Source organism: Belonocnema kinseyi, chromosome 4 (assembly GCF_010883055.1).
Source record: "Belonocnema kinseyi isolate 2016_QV_RU_SX_M_011 chromosome 4, B_treatae_v1, whole genome shotgun sequence".
In the NCBI taxonomy this organism is placed as follows: domain Eukaryota; kingdom Metazoa; phylum Arthropoda; class Insecta; order Hymenoptera; family Cynipidae; genus Belonocnema; species Belonocnema kinseyi.
The window spans coordinates 37,474,023-37,496,488 of record NC_046660.1 but is presented as its reverse complement, the minus strand read 5'-3'; the positions used below and the strand labels follow the sequence as shown (position 1 = coordinate 37,496,488).

At 27.0% G+C, this 22,466-nt stretch overlaps 1 protein-coding gene and 1 non-coding gene across 3 annotated transcripts in view; both read left to right on the top strand.

The window, feature by feature from the left end:
• The first annotated feature begins 1,779 nt into the window (after positions 1-1,779).
• Positions 1,780-1,852, top strand: Trnar-ucu. The gene has a single exon. It is a non-coding gene; the product is annotated as a tRNA-Arg (tRNA).
• A 2,087-nt stretch (positions 1,853-3,939) lies between these two features.
• Positions 3,940-22,466, top strand: part of LOC117171453 (ectopic P granules protein 5 homolog) — a 73,278-nt gene continuing 54,751 nt past the window's right edge. Inside the window, exons 1-7 of one of the 2 annotated variants that reach the window (XM_033358790.1) lie at positions 3,940-4,348; positions 9,258-9,500; positions 9,583-12,533; positions 16,449-16,626; positions 21,576-21,599; positions 21,694-21,921; positions 22,014-22,177. In XM_033358790.1, the coding sequence (XP_033214681.1) occupies positions 4,325-4,348; positions 9,258-9,500; positions 9,583-12,533; positions 16,449-16,626; positions 21,576-21,599; positions 21,694-21,921; positions 22,014-22,177 (3,812 nt within the window). In that variant the 5' untranslated portion in view covers positions 3,940-4,324. The remainder of the gene's footprint in view (positions 4,349-9,257; positions 9,501-9,582; positions 12,534-16,448; positions 16,627-21,575; positions 21,600-21,693; positions 21,922-22,013; positions 22,178-22,466) is intronic. The other variant, XM_033358791.1, reaches the window with a different exon arrangement.

Genomic DNA, 22,466 nt, shown 5'->3' with positions numbered 1-22,466 from the left:
GGGGGGGGGCAGAATTCCTGAAAAACGTATCACACGTATTTTGTGAATGTCCCCTTAAAAAAGTTGATTTTCAACCAAGAAAAAATGAGCTCTTTAACAAAATAGTTACATTTTTAACCAAAGAGATGAATCTTTAAACAAAAAATTAAATATTAATAAGGTAATTTAACTTTCAACCAAGCAGTTGAATTTTTCTATCAAAAATATGAATTCTAAACCAAGAGGAAGAATTTTTTACAAAAAAGTAAAAATTTCAATAAAATACATGAATATTCTACCAAACAGTTAAATGTCTAACTAAAAAATGTTAGTTTTGAACCAAATTCGAATAGTTAAATTCTGAGTACAAAAATTAATTTTCAACAAAAGAAGAAAAAATTTCCAACAAAATACTCGAATTCTCAACCAGATGAGATTTATTTTAATAAATGTGTTGCATTTTTAACAAAAAAGACTGAATCTCGACCAAAAGAGATGAATTTTGAAACCTGAAAGACAAATTTTCAACTAAAAAAGACCAATTCCTATTAAAGTTGTAATTGTTTAATTTTCAATTGAAAATGTTCATTTGCAGCAAAAAAACGATTTTTTAAGAAAATAGTGACATTTTTTATCAAAGAGATGAATCTTCAACCAAAAAAATTAATTTTTAACAAAGAAGTTAAGCTTTTAACCACGTAGTTGAATTTTCAACCAAGAAGATAAATTCTCAACAAAAATTGCAATAATTGATGTTTTAAGCAAAAATATTTTAATTTTAGATCAATAACAGTTGAATTCAACCAATAGAAAAACTCATTTTCAATAACATATTTGAATTTTTAACCAAAGATAAAGACTGTTTAATGAAGCAGTTCATCTTTTAACCAACTAGTTGAATTTTCGGCTAAGCACGATACATTTTTAAGTAAAAATGAAATAGTTGTATTATTAACAAAAAAAGGAGCAATATTCAATAAAATTTAGTTCAATTTCCAACTAAAGATATGAATTTTCGACTAAATCGATCTTGTTTTGTATTATTTTTTTTTAATTTTCAATGTAAAATCTTAAAATTTTTCGATTTTTAGTTGAAATTTCGAAATAATTTTACAAGTAAAATAATTTAAATCATTGAATTTATAAAAGCGTTTTTTTAGCATATTTCAATTTTATGAGTCATTGTTAAAAATTTTTCAATATTGAACGGTGAAAATTACGGTAAATTTATTTTTTGATTCTGTAAACATTTTTCATGTAAATTTTAATGTTAAGAATTTTAGAAGCTTTTGCTTTAAAACATTCGGTACGATTGCAGAATAGGGGCGTCACCTGATCGTGACAGATTCATATTTGAGACATCACAGTAACAAAAGTAACAATAATTTTTAATTTTTGCCTCATTAAATCGATTCATTCATCGTTCAATTAAAGATTCTAATAGTTTGTTGCCCAACCAAATTTGTTTCCCAGCCAAAATAGAGGTGACAGGTGACGCCCTCGTTCTGCAATCGAACCAAACATTTAATTCAGTTTTTGATTTCTAATTCTCAAACTCCAAGTATCTATAAAGTTAATTATTTCTTCCTAAAATTTCCTCGTTTTCACAAAATAAAACTTTTCAAACAATTTTCTTCTAAATAAAATAGAAATATAATAGAAATATTTTACTTTAAAAATATAAAAAAATTAAGAATTTTCTACATGATTTTATTCAAATACTAATAAGAAGGCCTGGCCTTTTTTATTACGCTCCTGGAATCTATCCAAAGACCCCTCTATAAGCGCTCTGAATTTCAAGTCCCTTTGGCGCAGAGGATAGCGCGTTGGACTTCTAATCCAAAGGTCGTGGGTTCGATCCCCACAAGGGATGATTTTTTTAAAAATCTATTTGATACATTTTCTTATTTATTTCAAAAGATCATTTAGGTTTAAAGGTACTTTATCATAAATTTTAGTATACTTTTTGTTATAAATTGTCTATTTCATTATCATGTAGGTCAGGGATCGCCAAAAAGGTAGACCCTGTATTTATTATCGATCCCAGCCCAATAGGTCAGATCTACTCAGTTTTGACCCAGAACTGTCAAAACCTTTTACCTTATTTTTTCCACTGGGAGTCCTTAAATTCGAGACCCTTATTTCTATTTGAAACTTCACGCTAAAATTGAGAATTATGAAATAAAGTAATGAATCTTTAGTTTTCATTACTTTAATATTGTTAAAAAAAATGCAATGCAATTGTAATTTTTTATACTCACAATTTAAATTCCTTAAAAATTGTTTTGTTTATAAATAATTCAAAATTTAATTTTTAAATTAAATGAAAAAGTAGCAAGAAAGTCACGCGTCCTTGAGTTTCTATTACCTAATATTAAAAAAATAATACATTTTGAAATCCATAATAACAAATTTTTTAATATTTAAATTTAAAAAAATGGTTAAATGGACTTAAATAATTGATAATGTTATTATATCTAACAGATACAAAATATGAATAAAGTACCATTTTTACGATCTGTTAATGCCAATGCGAAGAATTAAACTTTTCTATTTAAAATAAAAAATTACTTTTTATTTTTGAAGTGTTTTCGAAAATTTAAAATTCTGCAACTTAAGCAGCTTTGACTTTGAAACATTCAATATACTTTAAAGTAGTATCAAATTAAAAATTGTTTTTGTTCAAAAGCTCTAATGCAATTTCAATTCTTTTGAATTTGAATTCAACAATTTTCAAAGTTTTTAATTTGTTCTATTTTCGAACTTTTATTCTGAAATAATTTCATTTACAAATTCTCGATTTGAAAAAAAAACTTAAATTTTGAACGCTTTGAATTTCTTTTCGACCACTTATTTTTATTATTATTATTAGTATTATCTTAAATTATTTAGTATTATTAATGTCAAAAACATTTATGTATGAACAATTATCGGCAATTGCTTAGTTCAAATACTTTAAATAAAATAATTGGTATTTTAAGCTCTGTAAAGTTATACCAGAAAAAAGGGTTCTCCGCGCCCTTCTAACTGGGATTTTTTTTCAAAGGGGTCATAAATTTCCTCTCAGTTTCCCGTCGAAAAAAATTGGTTTATCTTGAAAAAGGCCGAGCGAACCTGGGCCACGCTGCACCTGTGGATTGTGGAGACCCCTGGTTTAGGTAATAGAAAATGTAAAATAAATAGGATAGGGAATTAAATTTTTAAATAATATATTTAGGGGTAGAGAAATGGGCGAAGTTTTATGAACGAAATGCTTATTTTAATAACTTATTACCGAGATATTTACCAAAAGTAAAATAATCAACACTAAAAGTGGACTATGAGGGGGAGGGGGATAAGTATTTTTTTCTGTCAGATATCAAAGCGATTTATTTTACTTAAAATAGTGCATTATAGCATTAAAAACTAAAATAATCAATTTAAGCAGCAGTTATTTAAATAAAAGAAGAATTTTATTCACAAAAAAGTCCCTGGAACCTTCAAATATATATAGGTATGTTTTTTAATGTGGAAAATATCTTATAGCATATTCCATTAGTTAAACTGGGGTTTCACTCGGTGTACGAATTTTTTGAATTTTATTTTTCATTATTGTGAAAGTTCGAAAAAAAAGAAAAGAAAAACAAACAAAAAAAAAACGAAAAAAGTCGAAAGAAGTTCAAAAAGTTACAGTGTCGTTTTTAAATTTCTTTAGACTTTTTCAACAGATTTTTTGGTTATTTTTAGTAAAAAGTGTGTGTATACTTTCAGTTTTTAGTAAAAATGATTCCTGTTTAACAACCAATATTAATAGGTAATTAAATTGCATATGCATTATAATAATTGTTGATCTAAATTACAGTTTCAGCCTACAATGAATTTAAAATACGCGCCAAAAAAGTACGCTAAGGTTATGTTGGTCAGATGTTGGCCTAATCGATCTAGTCGATAGTTTAACGGTGTCAGTTGTTGTGAGCTGTCATTGTGCTTCATTTGAGACAAGAAAGACAAACTACGCTAAATAAACGATAAAGTGCAATAATACTTCCAATTGTCAACCAACACTCATAAGTTTATTGTAAAATTAAAGTTATCAAAAGAAGCCACATAATACTCGGTATTGTAAAGTATGCCATTTGTTGTAAACAATAATCGATGTTGTTTTACAAGACTTGACACGCGACGCAGAATCATATGTGAAACCAAAATAATCCTGAATAATCTTCAGAAATTATAAGAGCGATTGATAATGTCATAGTTGTCTAAGATTAATTCCAACAATGTGATGTGAAAGCGAATTATTTTTACTTGTTTGCTCCAGTTGCTAGAGTTTAAAGAGAGATTCTAAGCGCACAAAACAGATACAATGGAAAAACAGAAAGCACGACAGGTGAGGTTATACATGCGAAAAATGTGGCGTAATTTACGATTTACTCTAATGATTCATTGTTATTATAAAATGATTATAAGTCGGAGAAACCCTGAAAGTCAGGGAATTTTCAAAAAATTTGCAAAAGTCGGGGAATAATTTCTATAAGAACACTTTCCATGATTGTTAAGGGCAATAAATTAAAAATGTTTTATTTGAAATTGTTCTTTTCAATTACTAAATATATAAGATAAGAATTATCTCAATATTAATGGTCCTTGAAAAATAAGAGTACTTTGAAAATAAAGTTTTGCGGCCACTCTGATATAATATACTTGTTAGTAATTTACTTTCCTTGTCAGGGTGGCGACTTAACCGGGAAAACGGTAAATTACCAAGAATTTTATTGACCGGAAAAAACCGAAAATTTACTTCTGATCCTAGTAACCTTCAAGTTTTAATTATTTTAGTTAATTTGTAAAAGTGTTTTCTACTTTATCTGCAGCTGCAGGACATAGAAGTGAAAATAATTATCGTTTTTATTTTAAGACAGGGAGCTTTGGTGAAGAAATATAATTTCATTTGAAACATAGCATTTTTTATATGAAACGGGAATTTTTTTTAAGAATTAAAACTGGGATTCAGAATTCGTCACAATTTAAAAGTCCCTTCTTACAAATTTTTAAAAAAGCGAGTACTTAGAGGAGTTTTTAAAGTAGAAGTAGTATTTCGAAGAGGATATTTCTGAATTATGATGTGATTTTTTTCTTTACATTCTTTGTTTTAAACTTACCTTCTTTTGAAAATTTAACTACTTGCGTTTAAAAGCTAAACTCTTTTGTTAAAAAATAATTATGTTGTTGGCAGGTTCTTTAATTAAAACTTCGTTTCTTTTAAAAATGTAACAACTTCGTGCAAAATAGTTTTATTTAATTGAGCTATTTTTTTGAAAATCCTTTTTTGTTGTTTTTAAGCATTAGAGTTTTAACGAAAAATTCAGCTATTCTATTTTTGGTTGAAAGTTAATTTTTTTATCTAAAAATTTAACTGTTCCATTCTGGGGGGAAAACTGACCTTTTCTAGATCAAAATTTAACAATTTGGATGTAAATTTGTCTTTTAATTGAAAATTAATTTATTTCGTTGAAAATTAAAGTATTTTGTTAAAAAAAACTACTTTCATGGTAGAAAATGATTTTCTTCTTTTAAAGTTGTTAATCTCATTGTTTAAAAATTCGACTTTTCGGTTAGTAATTCTAGTATTCCAGGTAAATATTCATCATTTTTAAAAATTTATCTTTCAGGTTATAAATATATTTACTTGGTTTGAAAAATAAACTCTTGTTGAAAATTAATTTTTTTAATTGAAAATTTGTTTCTTTCTTGGTTAAAAATTGTTTTTTCCTTAAACTCAAAATAAATACTATTCCAGTTAAATATTCCATAATTTTAGATAAAAATTTATTTTTTTGGTTGAACATTCATCTTTGACTTAGAATTTAATTATTCAATTTTTGGTTGAAAAATGAGTTGACAATTAATCTTTTTTGTAAATTTTTTGTGAAAATGCAACTTTTTCAATTGAAAAAGCATTGTTGTAGTTAAAAGTGGATTTTTTTTTTTAATTCAACCCATTTAGTTAAGATGAAAATTAGTTGTTTTTTTACTGAAAGTGAAACTATTCCATTTTCTGTCAAAATTCGATTTTTTTCTAGTTCAAAATTCAACAATTGGTTGAAAATTTGTCTTCTTTGATTTAAAATTCAACGACTTTGTTAAAATTTATGTATTTTGTTGAAAAATTAAATGTTTTTATAGCAAATTAACCTATTTGATGAAAATTAATCTTATTGTTTAAAAATAAATCTTTTGGGGCAAAAATTCAAGTATCTCAGTTGAATAATCATAATTTTAGTTGTAAATTCATCTGTTTGGTAAAAAATTGTACTATACCATTTGAAGATTCATAATTTAATTTGAAAATTAATTTTGTAATTTTTTGCTCTGTTGTGTAAAATATTGTTTATAATTTATTTTCCTTGTATTTTTATTTATATTCCTTTGCAGTTGCATCCACCTGAAAATTCAATTTTTAGTTAACAATTTTATTATTTGGTTAAAATTCAACAATTTTGTTAAAAATACATCCTTTTTGATTGAATATTCAACTGTTTTGTTGAAAATTAATTTTTGTCTTAATTCGTCTTTTGGTTTAGATGTTTATTCGTTTTAGTAGAAATGTCATCTTTTTTGATAAAAATGCAGCTGTTCGGTTGAAAATGAAGTATCTTTGGTTCTTTTTTTTTGCTTGAAATCTCTAATATTACATTATTCGTTGAAAATTTATCATTTTGGTTGAAAATTGGAACTACTTGGTTGAACCACGTCATTAAAAATCTATTGTTTTATTGACAATTCATCTTCTTGTTGAAAATTCATCTTTTCCGTTTGAAAATTTAAATGTTTTACAAAAAAAAATCGTCTTTTTGGCTTGAAAATTAAACCATTAAGTTGAAAATGCATCTTTTTAGGTAAAAATCCAAGTGTTTGATTAAAAATGAACTATTTTGTTTAAAAAATAATGAAAAGTCATCTTTTATTGTAATAAAATCATATTTTTTTGTTAATAAATTAATTTGAAAATTTGTAATTACAATTAACAATTTTTTTGTTTCGTTTATAAGAGATGCTATATGTTTAAAGTTTTACAATAAAAGAGTCTGTTCTTTCAATATTAATTTTCAGAGAAAATGAAAAATGAGAGAGAAAAGAATTTTTTCGAGAGCGTGCTTAATTATTTTTAATTGCAATATAAAATTGAATAACAATGCTTCTTCTTTTGTGCGAGTAGCTTTATATTACTGTATTTAACTTTTTTGTTGAAAATTCGTCTTTTCTGGGTTTTGAATTAATTTTTGTAACTGGAAATTTAGCTAATCTATTTTTGGTTTGAAATTGATCGGGTTTAGTTGAAAGTTCAAGTGTCTGGTTAAAAATTCATGTATTTTGTTGAAAATTCCTTCTTGATTGAATTTAACTGTGATACAAAATTTAAATCTTTTCTTGTAATGAAAATTTAATGACTTCATAACAGTTAAAGATAAAGATGTAACTATTCTAATTGAATATTCCATCAATTTAGTTGAAAATTCATATCTTTGTTTGAATATTAATTTCTTGAACTGAAAATTAAACTATTCATTTTTTGATTGATTTGTATTTTGTTGAAAATTGTTGTTTTTTCAGTATTAATTTTTTCGCAGAAAATTAATTTTTGTGATAAAAATTAAATTCTTCCATTTTTTTTTTTTTTGTTGAAACCTGACCTTTTTTAGTTAAAAATTCAACTATTTGGTTGAAAATTGATCTTTTTTATTTTAAAATTCAACTATTTGGTTGACAATTCATGTATTTTGTTAAGAATTTGTCTTTTTTGGTAAACACTAATTTCTTGTTTGAAAATGCATCTTTTTGGTTGAAAATTATACTATTCCAGTTAAAGAGTCTTCATTTTAGTTAAAAATGCATCGGATTCGTTGAAAATAAATTTTTTGATACTGAAAATTTAACTATTCCATTTTTTATTGTAAATTTTTTTTCATTTCAAAATTCATGCATTTTGTTAAAAAATTGTCTTTGTTGGTATAAAATCAATTTTCTTGCTTAAAAATTCATCTTTTTGCTTGAAAATGTTAGTTTTCAAGTTAAATATTCATAATTTGCGTTGAAGATTAATCACTTTGTTTGAAAAGTTGTGTTTTTTTCGGAAAAATAATGTTTCATACTGAAAATTAAAGAATTTTTGTTAATTTCAAATTAAACAATTGATCTTTTTAGTTTAAAGTACAACTATTTATTTGAAAATGTATCTTTTTTAGTTGAAAATTGAACTATATTGTTGAAAATTGATCTTATTTAATTTAAAATTGAACTATTTGTTCGACAATTTATGTATTTTTTTCAGATATTGCCTTTTTTGGTAGAAACTAATTTTCTTGTTTGAAAATGCATCTTTTTGGTTGAAAATTATACTATTCCAGTTAAAGAGTCATCATTTTAGTTAAAAATGCATCGGATTCGTTGAAAATTTATTTTTTTATACTGAAAATTTAACTATTCTATTTTTATTGTAAACTGATTTTTATTATTTCAAAATTCATGTATTTTGTTCAAAAATCGCATTTGTTGGTATAAAATCAATTTTCTTGCTTAAAAATTCATCTTTTTGCTTGAAAATTTGAGTTTTCGAGTTAAATATTCATAATTTGAGTTGAAAATTAATCACTTTGGTTGAAAAGTTGTGTTTTTTTCGGAAAACTAATTTTTCATACTGAAAATGAAAGAATTTTTATTAATTTCAAATTAAACAATCGATCTATTTTAGTGTAAACCACAACTACTAATTGGAAAATTGATATTTTTTAGTTGAAAATTCAACAATTCTGTTAAGGATTAATGTATTGTGTTGAAAAATGGTCTTTTGTGATAGAAATTCATTCTTTTTGGTCGAAAATTCGACTATTTCGTTAAAAAATCATCTATCTTGTTAAAAATGCCATGTTTGTACTTTAAAAATTAAGAATTTGAAGCGGTTTCAATTGACTTTAATATAGTTCCCACATTAATTTTACCTAAGTATGCACTGCATTTTAAGTATACGAAGATACAATAAAAATTTGTTTGAATTATTTTTCAGAGTCATGAACTTTAGGATTGAATTCAGGAAATGATTAATTATGTTTTTACTATTATTTAATTATTTAATTAATCGATGGTTCGAATATATTTAAGAATATATTGTCATTATTAATTAATAGTTATTAAAAAATAATATTTATCCCTAAAAATAACCCTGGAAATTGTCAGGGAATATTTTTTTTCAGAAATTGAGTAGACACCCTCATGATTAATTAGGCTTATCTAATTTCCAGAAAAAGAAGAAAGACCGAATGCGAGCCTCTCGTTTAGAGCGAGAAATTCCCGATGCTCCAACTCTCGAGGAGTTCGAATGTCTACTCGGGGAATCACCAACAAATTATCCTCGAGGTGAAGGCATTGAAAATATGGAAAGCGAATTGCATTCTGCAGCAATAGACACGGAAATTTATGAAAAAGAGAGCTGTCGAGTCGTGATAATTGAGGCAGATCAGATATCAACTGGCGAAGATCTTGAAGTAAATCTTCATCCGAAGCCAATAATAAAATATCTAAAGTCTACAATTATCACAATAAATGTACCTTATCTAATTTTTCCAGGAACAAGTCGAATCCGTCGACGAAGTAGACATCGGAATTCCAGAAGCTTCCGCACCAAAGGAAGAAAAAGAAGAGGAAGCACTCAATTCTGTAGAAGAAATTAGCGTCAACGTTTCCAACATTCAGCTGACAGACAGTCTTCCATCAGCTCCTATTATTGAAAATGCGACTGCAAATCCACCGCCACAGTTGGCTCCGCAACTTTTTCTCAAATCAGACAAATCCTTTCTCAAGCCCCGAACATCATCGCTTGAAAAATGCAAATCAGATTCCAAGTTGATGAGACCTTTCACCGAAAAGCAGCTGGCTGCGCTCTACACGAATCAGGAATTGTCCCTCGTTGAAAGTTTCATCAACGAATTCGTGGAGTACCAACTTCGAGGCCACAGCGTCCGTCAACAGCACCGCTTACAGGAACTTCTCATGAGCTACCTTCGAGTCCGGAATCACCTGATTGTCAACTCTCACGAACTCGAGATTCTCAAGAAATCCTGCAAGGACATCCAGAAGCAACTCTGGTGTTTGGACAAGGCCTCGATCACCGAATATGGCGAGTGTCAAGATGGGAATCCAGTCAGCGCGACTCACGAGTACTCGGTCGCGCATTTCAATAAAAAAACCCTCGTCGCCCTAACGAAAAATCTCTCGGCCATCAAGGAATCTTTACACAATGCGCATGCATTGTACTGCTACGAATCTGACACTCTGAAGCTTCAGATAGAACATTACGTCCAGAGAGTTTGCATCTCGTGCAAGGAGTTTGCCAATTTGGCCCAAAACGCCCCAGTGAGTCTCGAGCCATTCCAGATGGCCTCGCACATGATGCCGCAGCTCGTAGAGCTCAGAATGTGCATATCGATCCTCTTCAACTTTCAGAGACGAGTCTTGAAAGACGGGAAGTTTGTGACTGACTCTAGAGACTGGCTCACGAAATTGGTCGCGGTTTTGCTGAGAGTCGCGACCTGGCAAGATCATCTCTTTCTGCTGAATCACGTGCTCAGATGTCCAGGTGGCGTCACATCCTGGGCTCGAGGTTACATCCAGATTCCAGTTCCATCCAGAAATCGTAGACTGAGCACTTCTCCCTTGAATGATCCTCACTTGGACCACATTGTCGCAATCCTTGCAACTATCCTGCTTCCAGTGAAAGAGAGGAACAAGTTTTTGGAACAGGTGCAAATATCGTTGCAGGACACTGGCAGTCAGCCTGGAGACACTGTCTGGGTGATGCTGGACGAGGATGGAGAGGAAGACGAGGACATAGCGAACTGCGGAGCGAATCTTTTCGAGAGCGATCTCATATCACTTTTGCATCAAATCCCTCTCGACAAACTGTTTGAACATATCTTGTTGATAGAGCGTCAGAATGATCATTTCCATCAGGACGGGAATGCAGTGACGGAACATCATATCCTGAGGATTTTCGCATTCTCAACTGTGATAGTACGACTGTTGAAACAAGGTTTGAAGACTTACGATACCCCGAGGTACAGGCAGCTGGCGAAGAGATTAAGTGCCTTAATCCGAGATACTGTTCAGTACGCAAGTGATTTGTGGGAAGCTTTTGACAGATCAAAAATCGGAGATGAATCAATGCTGACGAGAATACAGCTGGAGTATGATTACTTCTTTTTGAGAGCAACTCTCTGTATTTTCTCCTCGCGAAGACTCGGCGCTTGGCAGTATCTCGCCGCGATTCCTTATCATATCTTCACTTCTAGCATGCTCTGGAAACTATTTTATATACTCCACACAGATTCGGCTTTTTCTGACATCCCTGAACTCGAGATGTCCCCTCTCGAGTGGGAAGCCGAGCTAAGTTCTCCAGACTTGTACAAACAGTTCGAAGAGAAATTGAGCAACTTGCCCGGCGATGAATCGTATTTTCTGTTGACTACTTTTGCCAACATGGCGATGGCGAGGTCGGAAGAGGATTATGATTTCGTCAGAGCAACGACAATAGACCTTTTTCAAATTGGTTTCCTCAGTAAGAAAACTCAAGACACTTGTTCGAAAGATGCAAGATCACTTTTATCCAACCTGACGAGCAAATATCCATCACTTTTGTCAGATATTCTTTTAAAACTGAGAGACAACTTTGTCGCAGTTGGAAAGCTGAGTTTGTATCTCTTCACGGAACTGAGGATTGAGAAGTGGATTCCTCAGAGTGAGGACATGAATGTGCTTTCAGTTTGGCTGCATCAGTACCCTCTTTCATCCACAGAAAGTCATCTGGCACGTTTAGTGCTTTCGCATCTTAATTGGGGATTCGACAATAATGATAGCTTACATCTGCCAATTAGTTTTCATCGTAGAGTTGCTTTACTCGTTGTCGAGCTCTCGATGAAGTATATTTTAGAAACACCTGGGCAAAGTGTTTCGCTTTTAGCGGAGGGAGTCAAGACATTTTCGTCGATGGTGAGACCTCAGAGTAATGAGCACGCCTTTTCTCTCTGGACTTGGGAGATGATTTCACGATTGAGATTACATCAGTTGGACCAGGCGGATACTGTCAGCCAGTGCTCGATTGTCAATCCTGGCGAGGCTTTTTCTCACGTGCCGGATTTGGATTCGGACGCCACTTTGGAAAGTCTCGTTCTTGCTCTCAGAGAGAAGCAACCGATAGCTTGTTTTGTGGCACTGAGAATGACACTTTGGGGACATTCGGTGCCTTTGATTTGTTCCAAGGGATTTGACCAGTTGCAGATTTTGCTCTCATATTATAAGTACGAACAAATGCTCCAGGCGCTGCATAATATTATTCCGCTGTGTCTCAATTGTCCGGAATCTCTGCTCAGAAATGAAAAGTTCCTGGGATTAATGATAGCTCTTATCACTGCCGACAGGACGTATGTGAAGATGGCCAAAAATCTCATTGCTTCGGACTTTCCAGGCGTTATTTTGACGCAGATTTCGAATATGATTGAGGCCCATTTGCTGAATTATAAAAGGTAAGAGAGGTTCTTTTCCAGGGTGTTTGGCTACCTTGAAAACCTTGAAAACATGTAAATATGTTTGAATTTTTCACGAGAACCTTGAATGAACTTTTTTTTTGTGCAGTTATTTGAATGATATGCGAAAAGTAATTTAAAATCTTTTAATATATTATAAAAAACATCTCATTTAGAAAAAATCTTGTTACTGAAAAGTTGTTTTATTTATTTATTTGTATTTTTTTATTTTATTTCAATACACTTTTTGTAGACTGTACCAATTATTTTATAGTTTGCAAAGAACGCACTTTAATATTGTGCATAATTTTTTTATTTCTTCTCTCAATATAGAATTCAACATATTTCAAATGTTTAAAAATGTTTTAAATGCATACTTTCAATAAAGATTTCACAAAAATTCCACGAAAATTTTGAAACTTTAAAGATTTAAAGGATTTGAAAGATTTGAGGAAGGCTTATAGTAATCCATATTTCTAAGATTTCAAAGTGCGTCAAAGATTTTAAACAATTAAAAAATTTTTAGATAATATTAAAATATTTCACAAAAGTTTCAAAATTTTCGTAAAAAATTCGTAGATTTCAAAGATTTTAAACGAATTCCAATTTTTTTTAGAGATTTTATTATAATGTTTTGTTTTGTTTCATAAGACATCACAGCGCTTTTAAATATTCCAGTGATATTTTATTTTTCAAATTTTTTTAGAGATTTTTTGTTTTTTTTTTTTGTTTCATAAGATATCAGAGATTTTAAATATTCCAGTGATTTCAAATGAATATAAAAGATTTTAGAAAGATCTTACCAAATTTCAAAGATTTCGAAATGGGTACAAAACACCGTATTTCAAGGATCTTTTAAGGTTAAAGGCTCAGCTCTTTTATCGAAACATTAACTTTTTCTTTAAAATTCATATTTTGTTGGCTGATAACTCAACTGAAATCTTTTTTTGATGAAATTTTTTTTTTTTTTTTTGAAACTTTGTCTTTTCGATTTAAAAATACATTTGTTTTAGTAGAAATATTTAGTCTTTCTTGGATAAAAATGCAACTTTTTTGTTTGAAAATTCGACTATTAAACAGAAAATTAACTTCCTGTTCACAATTATTATTTTGGTGTTGGAAAGTGAACTGGAATCTGCTTTAGATGAAAGTATAACTATTTTTTTGAAATTTTTTTTTGTAATTCATCTTTTTTATAAGATATTTCATCTTTCTTGAGTAAAAATGCAACTGTTCGGTTGAAAATTTAACTCTTTTTTGAATATTTGTCTTTTTCATTTTTATTTTTACCTGCCTTAGGAGCAATTACATCTTCCTTGGAGAAAAATGCAAATAATCGGGTGAAAATTGAACAATTTTGTTAAAAATTTATACTTTTTGGTAGAAAATTCTGCTGCTGTGTTGAAAATGTAACTATTGCGTAGAAAGTTTACATTTTGTTTAAATTTAATATATTGTTCTAAAAGGGAAACTGAAATATTTTCTGGATAAAAATTCAACTATTTTTTTAACCAGTTTTGGGAGGTTTTTAATTAAAAATTCATCTTTTTTAAAAGAAATTTCGTCTTTCTTAGACAAAAATGCAACTGTTTGGTTGAAAATTAAACTAGTTTGTTAAAAAGTCATTATTTTTTTGTTTAAAATTCTATTGTTTTGTTGAAAATTTAAAGTATGTTCCAAATTTATATTTTTGTTTAAAAATGAACTGAAATCTTTTCTGAATGAAAGAAAAAAAATTGTCGTTTTCTATTAAAAATTCGTCTGTTTTAGTATAAATTTCATCTTTCTAAGATAAAATAGCCCTTATTTGGTAGAGAGTTCAACTTTTTTTTTCAATTTATTCCTTTTTGGTTTAAAAAATTTTGGTCCTTTTTGGTATTTTTAGATTAAAAATTTATTTTTTTCATAGAAACTTATATTTTGTTAACAAATTTACATTTTCATCTTGAAAAGTCAACTCGATTTTTTTAACATGAAAATTCAACTATTTACAAAATTAAAAAAAAAAATTCATGTGTTTTAAGAGAAATTTTATCTTTTTTTAGATAAAAATACAACTAGTTGGTAGAGAATTCAACAATTTTGTTAAAAAGTCATCCTTTTTAGTTAAAAATTCGTCTTTTAAGATTGGAAATTCAATTTTGCTTCAGTAGAAATTTCTTTTTTTTATATAAAAAAAGCAACTTTTTGTTCAACAATTATTCTTCTTTAGTTGATTATTCAACTATTTTGTTTGAAAGTTTGATTTTAAATATTTACTATCAAGAATTTCTGTAATTTTGATGATTTATATATAAAATTCCATAATTTTGGAAGATCCAAAATTAAAAACATGACTTTTGATCTCCAAAATCATCCAAATTTGTAACCTTTTATTTGCACATCTTTACAATTAAAGAGTTCACCGTCTTAAATATTCAAAATTGAAGAATTTTCAATTGCAAATCGTAAAAATTGAAGAATTTTTCATTGTAAATCTTTCAAATGTATCTATTCGAAAAAATATTCCAAGTTACATGCCTTCAAAATATGTATCTTTAAAATTTAAAAATTCGTAATTCTATATTATCAAAATTAAACAATTTTCAATTGTACCTCTTCAAAATTGCGGAACTTTAAATTATATATTTTTTTAAATCGAAGATTTTTCAATTTATACAATTTACAATTAAAAACTTATTTAATTTTTGATGATTTTCATTCGAAATTTCTTCAATTTAGAAGATTTAGAATTGAAAATTTAAGAATTATTATAAATTGATACATCTTTAACATTCAAGAGTTTTTAATGGTAAATCTTTATATCTGAGGAGTTTTTAATTTATACATTTTACAATTAAAAGTTTCTGTCATTTTTACGATTTACATTTGAAATTTCTTCAGTGTGGCAGATTTATAATTAAAAACTTCACTTTTGATTTCTAAAATCATCTAAATTAAAAAATTTTATTTATTCATTTCTAAAATTCAAGAGTTTTCAAGTGTAACTCTATAAAATTTTATAATTTTCAATTTTAAATGTTAAAAACTAATTCGTTTTTAGTTTAGATATTTAATAATTTTTAAGTTTCACAGTTAAAAAGGTTGTATTCGTTATGGTTTAAATTCGGAATCACTTCAATTTTTAAGATTTAGAATTAGAAACTTGACTTTTGATTTTCAAAATCATCATTATTTAAAATTTTTTATTTATACATCTTTAAAATTGAAGAGATTTTAATTGGGAAAATTAAAAATTAAAAATTATGCAAGTTTTAATATCGAAAAGCTGTAATTTTGACGATTTACATGCGAAATTTCTTTAACGTGTAAAATTTAGAAATTATAAACTTTACTTTTGATCAACAAAATAATCTAAATTCAACCATTTTTATTTATACAGTTTTAAAATTGAAGAGTGTTCAATTGTAGATCTTTAAAATTGAAATAAAAAATAAATAAAAGACTTTCAAAATTGTATAGTTTTAAACTATAAACATTCAACAATAAATATGTCGGAGAATTTTAAATTACAAACATCTTCAAATTGGATTAGCGTCGAAAATGGAAGATATCAGAAAGACTCAGAATTCTAGAATGTCTTTTAAGAACATATTTTTACAATATAAGATCCCACATTAACTTTTTCATTTTTTCTTAACTTCGAATTTCTTCTGAGACAAAGTTTTATATTTTAATGAAATTTACAGATTGCGGAAAGCCGATTCAAGTTTTAAAAAATAAATGTAAATTGTTTGAAAGCCAATGTAGCTATTTACTATTCTAACATTTATTTTAATTGATTATTAATTACATTTCATAGTACTTTAAAATGAAGCACATATTTTAATTTGATATTTAGGCTATAAAAATAAGAAAAATGCAAAGCGCGCTATTTTTTTGATTAATTAAAATAATTTTAACATTTATTTGCAGATACTGTTTACAAACGCCTGAGCCTTTAGTAAGACTGTGGTTAAATATTCTTGTACTTATGCCAGACTGGAACCGGGATCAAAGTGTGCTTTATTTATTAGACACCGTAATTCGTGCCTCATTTTTCTACACTGATGCAAGAGCTACGACAGAAGTTATGTTCCACAACCTCTTTTCGGTAAGTGATCTTCTAGAAAGATCCAATTTGGGAGTTACCACTCACCAGAGTGCGCAATCTGTTTAGTTCCGAGTTGAGAGAAAATTCAAATTTATTATAAGAAAAATAGTTTTTTTTTAATATAAATTATTAATAGAAGTTTATAGTTAATTCGTAAAATAGAGTCAAATGGTCAATTATACAGTTTGAAAAGAAAAAATTAAATTTTTTAGGTGAATTTCACAAACATAACATTATTGTTTGCTTAAAGAAAGTTTTATAGTACATATTTTTTTTTAATTTCTATTTTTTGCGAAAATGAAAAAACAACCATATTTAAAAATTATAAAACCATCTGTTTTGAAGAAAAATCGTTTCTTTTTTGTTAAATTCAACTGTTTTTATTAAAATTGTACCGGTTAAGTTTATTCTTGTTGATTGAAAATTTATTTTTTATTAAATTTTTTTTCATTTTTTTGAAAATTCGTCATTTTTTTCATTTAACGACTTTTAGCTTAAGATACTTTTTAAATGAAATATGAACTATTACATTTTACGTTGTTTATTGAAAATTCATCTCTTTGGTTTAAAATAAACGATCTTAATGGAAATCATTTTTTTTTAAATTAAATAACTGAAATTTTAACTTGTCCCTTTTTGATTAATAATTCGCCTCTTTCAGCTTAAAAATGCACCATTTGAATGAAAATTCATGTATTTTATTGAAAATTATTATTTTTGGTTAAAAAATTATTTCTAGGTCGAAAATCTAACTAATTTTTTTTTAAATTTATTCTCTTCTGGAAAATTGATCTTTTTAGGTGAAAATTGAATTATTTGTTTGAAAATGGACATTTTTCATATTCTTCTTGTTCGCAAATTCATTTATTTTGGTTAAAAAATTAATTTCGTTGGTTAAAAATTTAACTCCTTTGTTAAAATTGTATATATAAATATATATATTTTTGTAGTTGAGAACTCGAATTTTTGGGAAGAATATTAATCTTCTTACTTGAAAATTCATCTTTTTTTGGTTGAAAATTTATTATTTTAACTGGAAATTGAACTATTCCATTCTTGTTTACAATTTTTTTTAATTGAAAATTTATATCTTTCGTTAAAAATTTAACCATTTATTGAGGATTTTTTTTCTGAAAATTAATTTTTTTACTTTATTGAGTATTTAATCTGAGATTTTTCTATTTTGTTTAAATTCAACAGTTCCGAGTTGAGAGAAAATTCAAATTTATTGTATGAAAAATAGCTTATTTTATATAAATTATTAATAGAAGTTTATAATTAATTCGTAAAATAGAGTGAAATGGTCAATTATTCAGTTTGAAAAGAAAAAATGTAATATTTTAAGTACGGTTAGTTTTTCTTGCATAATTCTAAATTTCACAAACATAAATTTATTGTTTACTTAAAGAACGTTTCATGGTACAATTTTTTTTTAATTTCTATTTTTTGCGAGAATTAAAAACAACCATATTTTAAAATTACAAAACCATCTGTTTTGAAGAAAAATCGGTTCTTTTTTTGTTGAATTAAACTGTTTTTGATGAAAAGTGTATCACTTAGGTTTATTCTTTTTGATTGAAAATTTATATTTATTTTTTTTATTAAAAACTAGTATTTTTTTATTTGAAAATTCGTCATTTTTGTTTGAATTCAACGGCTTTTAATTTAAAATATTTTTTGAATGAAATATCAACTATCACATTTTATGTTGTTTGTTGAAATTATATCTTTTTGATTTAAAATAAAATATTTTGATGAAAATCAGTCTTTTTTGTTTTGTTAAAAATTGATTAACTGAAATTTTAACTTGTCCTTTTTGGTTAATAATTCGCCTCTTTTAGCTTAAAAGTGAACCATTTGAATGAAAATTCATGTATTTTATTGAAAGTTAGTCCATTTCCGTTTGAAAATTAGTATTTTTGGTTAAAAAATTATTTCTAGGTCGAAAATCTAACTAATTTTTTTAAAATCTTTTTTTCTGTTCCGGAAAATTGATCTCTTTTTGGTTAACATTTAATTTCTTCGGTTAAAAATGTAACTCCTTTGTTAAAATCTCATATATATTTTTTTTTAAATTAATTTTTTAGTTGAAAATTCGTCATTTTGGTAGAAAATTAATATTCTTGTTTGAAAATTTATTATTTTGACTGAAAATTGAACTATTTCATTCTATCAACATTTCATTCTATCGACTATTCAATTTTTCGTTGAAAATGCATACGTTTTGGCATAAAGTCATACTAATTTGTGAAAAAGTAATATTTTCGGTTGAACATTAATTACGTCAGTTGAAAATTCGCTTTTTTGTTTTAAAATTAATTTTTTCCACAGAAAATTTAACTATTTCATTTTTTTTGTATAAAATGCTTTCTTTTTTAGTTAAAAATTCACTTCTTTATTTGAAAATTCTATATATTCTGGGAATTTCAATTTTTTTAAATAAAAATTTTACTATTCCATTTTTGGCTGAAAATTAATTTTTTAGTAGAAAACTTAACAATCTTATTGAAAATTCGTTTTCTTGCAGTAGAAAATTTACGTTTTTTGGTTAGAACTCTAAATATGTAGTTCGAAACTTAATCTTCTTGTTTGAAAACTCATCATTATTTATTAAAACTGTATCGGTTAAGTTTATCCTGTTCGATTGAAAATTTACGTTTTATTTATTTTTTAAATTAAAAACTGGTCTTTTTTATTTGGTGAAAATTCGTCCTTTTTTGTGAATTCAACGGCTTTTAATTAAAAATATTTTTTGAATGAAATATCGACTATTAGATTGTAAGCTGTTTGTTGAAGATTCATCTCTTTGGTTTAAAACAAACTATTTTGATAAAAATCAGTTTTTTGTTGTTGTTAAAAATGGATTAACTAAAAATTTAACTTGTCCGTTTTTGGTTAAGAATTCGCCTCTTTTAGCTTTAAAATGAACCATTCGGATAACATTCATGTATTTTACTGAAAATTCGTCTCATTTGGTTGAAAGTTAATATTTTTGGTTGAAAAATCATTTCTAGTTTGAAAATTTAATTAATTTAAAAAAAACATATTTCTTTTTAGGAAAATTGATATTTTTAGTTGCAAATTTATTTAGTTCGTTAAAAATCTAACTATTTTTTTTAAATTATTTTTTGTAAATTCATTTTCGATCTTAAAATTTGAGTATTTAATTTGAAATTAGTCTATATTGTTTAAATTCACCTGTTTTTAAAAATTTAATATTAGAATTTTTTGGTTGGAATATCAAATATTCCATTTGTCGTTGAAAATGTGTCCTTTTTAGCTTAAATTCGTACAAATAGTAAAAAAGTAATATTTTTTATTGAAGATTATTTACTTCAGTTAAGAATTCGCTTTTTTGTTAAAAATTAATTTGTTTAACAGAAAATTTAACTATTCCATTTTTTGTTGAAAATTAATTTTTTTAGTTAAAAGTTTAACAATTTTGTTGAAAATTCGTTTTCTTTTGGTAAAAAATTTACCTTTTTTGGTTAGAACTCTAAATATTTAGTTGGAAATTCATGTCCGTTTTTGGTTAAAAATTCCCCTATTTTAGCTTAAAAATGAACCATTTGAATGAAATTCATGTATTTTATTGAAAATTCGTCTCATTTGGTTGAAAGTTAATATTTCTGGCTAAAAAATCATTTCTAGTTTGAAAATTTAACTAATTTAAAAAAATCTATTTCTTTTTAGGAAAATTGATTTTTTTAGATGAAAATTCATTTGTGTCATTGAAAATGGATTTTTTCCATATTATTTTTGTTTGTAAATTCATTTATTTTGGTTAAAAATTCATTTAAATTGTTCAAAATTGAACTCCTTTGTTAAACTTTTTTAAATATTTTTTTCATAGTAATTCTTTATTTTAAAACTCGACATTTGGTAGAAAGTTATTAATCTTCTTGTTTTAAACTTCATCTTGTTTGGATGAAAATTTATTATTTTAACTGAAAATTGAATTTTTACATTTTTGGTTACAATTTTTTTTAGTTGCAAATTCATTTATTTCGTCAAAAATTTAAATATTTTTTGTTTAAATTCTTTTTTTTTGTAAATTCAATTTTTATCTTAAAGTTTGAGTATTTAATTTGGGATTTATTTGTTTTGTTTAAATTCAACTATTTTTTAATTTAATATTATAATTTTTTGGTTGGCATATCAACTATTCAATTTTTCGTTGTAAACTCATTTTTTTAGCTTAAAGCCGTACAAATTTGTAAAAAAAGTAATATTTTTGGTTAAAGATTATTTACTTCAATTAAAAATTCGCTTTTTTTTGGTTGAAAATGAATTTTTTATAACAGAAAATTTAACTATTCCATTTTTTTGAGAATTAAGTTTTTTAGTTGAAAATTTAACAATTTGGTTGAAAATGCGTTTTCTTTTGGTAGAAAATTGACGTTTTTTAGTTAAAACTCTAAATATTTAGTTGGAAATTTATGTATTTTGTTACAAAAATTTTTTTCTGGTAGAAACTTAATCTTCTCGTTCGAAAACTCATCATTTTTGTTGAAAATTGAACTATATAATTTTTGTTTCAAAATTTCTATTTATTAGTTGATAATTCTACTGTTTGGTGGAAAAAATAGAGAATGTTATCAAAACACGTACTTTGCATTTTTTCAGTAAACAATAATGTTATTTTTGTAAGATTCAGAACTGCGCGAGAAAAGTTAACAGTAATTAAAATACATTTTTCTCTTCAAACTGAATGACTTACTCTTTTACTTTATTATACAAAAAAATAGAATATTTTATTAATAATCTGTATAAGAAAAGCTATTTATTATTGATAAAATTTAAATTTTCGCAGAACTCGGACCCGATCAGATCGCGCACTCTCTTGAGTGGTAAACTACTCCATTTAAAAGAATGATAAAGCCGAGAAAAAAGTCCTTTTTTACCATCCTAATCCTTAACCATTTTCTGTAAATTCATCTTTCTGTTAGCTAACAGTTGTAAGTGGAAATGAGGTACGTTAAAAAAATTCCACAATCCTTAGAAGTACTTTCCCTTTTAAAAATCAAAGATGAGGTAAAAGTTTTGTTATAAAATCATATTTTGCAGACTCTATCGGCTGGAAAAAATTCAAGTTCCTTCGGCTCATTTTTGAACTGGGCGACGGGTTCGTCCAATTGCCCAAGCCTTTTGGGTGGATCGGTACAGTCGATTTGGGTAGCTTATATAGTTTTGTACACAGAACAATATGAGAGAGAATTGAAAACAAATCTCTGGCGAGAAATATTACGAGAATTGTGCCTACAACCGAAAACTTGTTTGGACTCTGCCCTCAAGGTAGACTGAAGAATATTGCTAAATATTTAAGTATATTTTAATATTTAAAAAATATAATATCTGGAAATTAAAAAATATATATATCTTTTTAGAAAGCCTTTGCGACTGTTAAGATGCAGCCATTCAACTCGAACAGTTTGGCAATTTACCGCTGGTCGCAACAAGCTCTCGACACTCCGATGGATCATCCCCTTTTGCCACTTTTGTGGCAGAATTTCTTTTCTCTTCTTTTGGGTAGACCTCCCTCTTCAACAGGGTTCGTATATTTTGGTGACCAAAATTTATTGCAGGGATCGCAGTGGTTAAGAAGTTCAATTCTAGGAATTGCAAGCTCTTAAAATTTGAACCAACGATTTTTGACAATTCAATTAGAAAAATGAGTTGGATTGTGTAATTTCTAAGTCGAAGCGTTAAAAATTAAAGAATTGTAATTTGACTTGGAGATAATTTGAATTCAAAGCGGTTAAAATTTGACAATTTAATATTGAAAACTAAATTAAATCTTTCAAATGTCAAGCTTCTGATATTCTAGAATTTTAAATTTT